The sequence below is a fragment of the Passer domesticus genome, chromosome 1 (genome assembly GCF_036417665.1).
Source record: "Passer domesticus isolate bPasDom1 chromosome 1, bPasDom1.hap1, whole genome shotgun sequence".
In the NCBI taxonomy this organism is placed as follows: domain Eukaryota; kingdom Metazoa; phylum Chordata; class Aves; order Passeriformes; family Passeridae; genus Passer; species Passer domesticus.
The window spans coordinates 43,307,024-43,311,832 of NC_087474.1; the positions used below are offsets into that span (position 1 = coordinate 43,307,024).

General features: G+C 38.3%; 1 protein-coding gene across 1 annotated transcript; it reads left to right on the plus strand.

Moving 5' to 3' along the window:
• Nucleotides 1-390: 390 nt before the first annotated feature.
• On the plus strand, nucleotides 391-2,179 carry XCR1 (X-C motif chemokine receptor 1). The gene has a single exon (XM_064401117.1). The coding sequence runs from the start codon at nucleotides 491-493 to the stop codon at nucleotides 1,484-1,486; it is 996 nt and encodes a 331-aa protein (XP_064257187.1). The 5' UTR covers nucleotides 391-490; the 3' UTR covers nucleotides 1,487-2,179.
• Nucleotides 2,180-4,809: the final 2,630 nt, after the last annotated feature.

A 4,809-nucleotide genomic window follows, 5' to 3' on the forward strand; every position in this document is an offset into this window, starting at 1 on the left:
TAGTGCTTACAGTTTTTGCTACTGGTACTGCTCAGCTTTTTAGGTTTACACAGTACAGAACTTTGGCGACCAAGAATCATTTATAGAGTGAAGTGCTCAGGAGTTGGATACCACTCCAGAAAACTGAAAAAACACTAATATATTTGAAAGTCTTGGCACCTGAGACATTTACATCAAAAAACAATGCACATTCATATAGTAGAGACTCAGTAATTGAAAGTTGTCACCAAACATTTTGGTTCAGAAACTGAATTTCTGACTTACTTTGCAGTAAGTCTTTGGTAGCTACCTGTTCATGTTCTAGTCATAAGAAGAAATGAGTCCTTTGTCTCCCCAAATTACTAGTTTCACTGCTGCTTTTTCTGTCTTAAAACAGAAGCCTCCACAGTGGGAGTTTAGTTATTGAGTTGATTTTCACAAAAGATTTCACTTGATTTGTTGCAGTCCTTTGAAGTAGCTGCTGGAGAACAGTACAAGATTTGCCAGAAAAATGGATGAAGACTATTATTTAGATTATAATTCCTCATATGAATACCCTCATGAAACCAACGTCTGTGAAATGGGTGACTATTTCACATTTAACATCTATCTCACTGCTGTCCTCTACATTCTGGTATTTTTCCTCAGTCTGCTAGGAAACACTTTGGTGTTATGGATCCTATTGAAATATGAAAACCTTACATCTTTAACAAACATCTTCATCATGAATCTCTGTATCTCTGATTTAGTCTTCTCCTGCATGCTGCCTTTTTGGGTAGTGGACCAGTCCTTTGGATGGATTTTTGGTGAGTTCCTTTGCAAAGCATCAAATGCTATTTTCTCCATTGGCTACTACAGCGGTGTTTTCTTTTTGACTCTCATGACTATCCTGAGGTACTTGTTTGTAGTGAACCCCCTTTCAACTCTGAGATCCCAGACGCAGTGCTGTGGTGTTCTGGTGTCCTTGGCTGTGTGGACTCTTAGCATCTTAATTGTGGTTCCTGAGGTGATTCACACCACAGTGCAAGAAGACTTGGAAGACCACAGGTTCTGTGATTATGCCGATGGGAATTGGAAAAAAGTGGACATTTACGTGAGAAATGTACTCTTCCTGTTTTCCTTTGGAGTCATCATATTCTGTTACTTCAAGATACTCAAAATCCTGCTTAGAGCAAGATCTCGCAGAAAGCACAGAACTGTGAGACTCATCCTCATTATTGTGGTGGCTTTTTTCCTGTGCTGGGCACCCTACAACATCCTCAGCTTCCTGACTACTTTTCCACCGCCTACCTGTCAGTATGTGAAAGACTCCAACCTTGCCTTTCACATCAGCCGTAAAATTGCTTTCTCCCACTGCTGCCTCAACCCTGTGCTCTATGTACTTGTTGGAGTCAAATTCAAGAGGCATTTGGCACAGTTATGCAGTCTGTGTTTACACTGCAGCAATGGTCAACCTTCCAGCCCCAGCACCGGCAAATTCCAGCCTGAAGGGACATCCCTCTACTGAAGCAAGACCTAACTATTAGAGATTAATCATGAATGAACTTTCAGATTTTGTATGCTATGGATAGCCTCTAATTCTTAGAGGCAATTCCCTGAGAAAGACACACAAATTTACTCTTTGCATGATGTGTATGGAAGATAACAAAATGTATTTGCAGTGGGATGAAGAGATGAGAATGCCATGAAATTACTTTACTGGCCTGAAAGTCTTAAGTTCACAATTTTTTGAACAGTGAGATGGATTTTCTCTCACTTGTACTCTCTTTTGAAAATAAAAAAAAAAATGCTTTTTCCTTTGGGCATTAAAACATAGGTTTTAACATAAAAGTTGTTGCATATCTCTTTCTTACCTGACTTAAAATACTTGGATTGTATATAGCAATAGACACACATGTATTTTTGTAAATTTTAATGCCTTTCAATGTTTATCAGTGTTTATCAGTTTACTCATTGGTCTTTTTTTGTGGGGAGTGATATATGTGGATTAACTGTTCTGACAATAGCTGCAAGACCTTACAGTTTATGAAGTTCTCAGGGCAAATGTTATTTTATATTTTGATAGACAAATATATATAAAACTAGCTTTGTGTAAAAGTAGTCTTTTTGGTCTGAAATGGAAACTTTAGGAGAGCTCTAGAAGGAACACAGCTGCTAAACAGACACTTCACTAGGATATTAGTTTTCCTTCTGTTACTGCTCTTTGCCACAGGATTCTTCCAGACTTTGAATACAATTTCAGATGATTGCAGCAGATCAACAGCTCATCTCCTGGGCAGAGTGGGAGCCTGTTTGCCTCCAATTGCTCTTTCCTTCCTTTTCTCCCTTTGACATGGTGCTGAGAGCATTTAAACTTATAAACAGGTTATAGTGCAAGAACAAATGGCTTTTTAAATAGCAGGATAAAAATTGCTTGCTTAATTTGTAAAATTAATGTTTGGGGTTTTGTTTTTGTTTTGTTTGTTTTTGGTTTTTTAAACTGATACCCTTCTTCATTCTAGCTCAATAGGTATTTTTTAATCCCAAGCAGTGTAACATATAGTGCCTACTCCAGTGTAGCTGAATGACAAAGGATATTTAATTTCCCAGCATTTATACAGAAAGCCAAAGTAGCTTTGCAGTGGCACCAAGCAATGGTTTAGCAATGGTTCTAAGCCACAATTTGGCTTTTCAGACATCTGTCTTAAAATGTCTGTGCTGTTTCTACACTATTTCATTTGACCTCCAAAGATTATCTGGAGCAGACAACAGATTATTCACAGCTGCTATGTAGTTTACAAAAAGAAGAAACTCAGACAGGCCCTGTATCCTATTTCTGATTATACCCAGAAGAAAGAGTACCTAAGGAAGAGCATAAGAATGGGGTGAACATACATGACATAGACCCATACAGTCTTCCTAGGACTTGTCCATAGTTTTTAATTTGTGCTTTGGTTTAGTTGCCAGAACAAAGTGTTCACATCATGTCCCTTTCCATCAGATGCACCTTTCTGAACAGATCAGTCCTGGTATTTCACTTACTACAGCAACTGCCTATAATGTAAAAAATTTTAAAAGGGGACTCATTAATTCTACAGGGGTCCAATTCACTTGTGTTCAAACAAACCATGGAAAGATAGAAGTTGTCATTTTTTCTGGCTGTGGTGGAGACCAGCCTTTGGCTATTGCTACCTGACAAGAAACATTTGAAATTAATGTGGCTTCAAGAGACTTTGGGCTGGGGACTGAATACTGTCAATTATTGAATTATTGAATTGACTTATTCAATATTATTGAATTATTAAATAACTTATTGAAGTTTAAATTAGTCCAATTTATTCTATTCTGGCAAGCCAGGACCACTTAATTGTTACCAGCAAATCTCCACAGGAGTAAACTACTGTGACCATGAATACCAAGAAGGTCTCATGCACCTACATAATTTCAACAAGCTGTTGTTCAACTCATTGTCCTGGAGCAATGACTGTGAAATATTTACTGTTAATATATTTTACGTCTGTCTAAAACAAAGTTGAGAATTACAATAGAAGCACAAAGTCTGAAATGATCCTGCTCTGCCCAGGTTTTAGCAAATTATTTAAACCTGTTTGTGACTTCAGTATATTTTGTTATTTTATTACAATGTATCTGAGTATGTAAAAATAATTCTTGATATTACCCAACTGTATTGCTGCCATAACCAAAGTAACTCAGAATGCAGATATGCTGCCTCCTAATATTATGAAGTAGTATTAATAAACATTCAGAAATCCAATGAAATTCTACCCTGTGACTATTGTTGTCAGCCTCTGATAACCACCTATTAAGGTATTTTCAATTGAAGAAGTAATTGTGAATTGTCATAGGTTAATTTAGCATGGAAGGGAATTCTGGAGGTGATCCACTACTCCAGGCTGCTCACAGTTTTATCTCCCTGATCAGACAAGGTCACTCAGGGCTTTATCTGGTCAAACTGATAATCTCCAAGAACAGGGACTCCATAATTCCTCTGAGTCCTTGTTGCAATGCTTAGTAGCTCTTATGGTGGATGTTTTTGCTTCCACACAAACAAAATTCTTTTGCTGCATCCTGGTATGTTACTTTTTCCTTGCCTTCTCCATGTCTTCACATTAGAGAATGGAAAAGAGCCATTAGATCTCCCCTAAACCTTGTTTTTTTCCTGGGGCTAAACATATCCCAGCCAATTTAGTGTCCTCATATGTCATGTGTTCTCACTCCCTGTCCATCTTGGTCATCCTTCATGGGGCTGACTTCAGTCAGTCAATATGTCTTACATTGGTGGCCCCAAAACTAGATACTCTACTGCAGATCAATAGACCTGCAGTAGTGAGACATTGTCAGTGACCACGAGGATGTCAGGCAGAGTGGAATAAAGGTTTCCCTCAGCCCGATGGCAGCACAGGCCCATAAACAGTTAGTACTCACTGCTGCAAGGCCATATGCCTGTGTTCAAGTTTTTGTCCACTCAAAATCCAAGGTCTTTTCTGGCAAAGCTGACCTCTCACCCCATGTTTAAGGAAACACCCTGTTTCCACTAAAATCAATGATAATTTGCTTCTGATCATAATCAAGATCATGCAAGAATCAGATGCATAAATGTGTGTAATTTCAGCAAAGCACAGCCTCTGGCACTTCTTTACTGCCAGAAGTGTTTTCAACTGAGAGTCAGGATACCGTCACATTCTCAATGTTTTGAGATATTGAGTTTGTTGCAATCATAAATGAAATTCTATTTTATCTTCTCCTTATGGTTACTCTGCAGCTGAAAATGCCCTTGCTCATCCACAGAAGCAAAATACTGAGAAGGACAAAGAAAAGTGTGAGACTGGA

Bases quoted from the DNA above. Each gene is read 5' to 3' on its own strand.
- XCR1 (XM_064401117.1), top strand. From the start codon at position 491: ATGGATGAAGACTATTATTTAGATTATAATTCCTCATATGAATACCCT.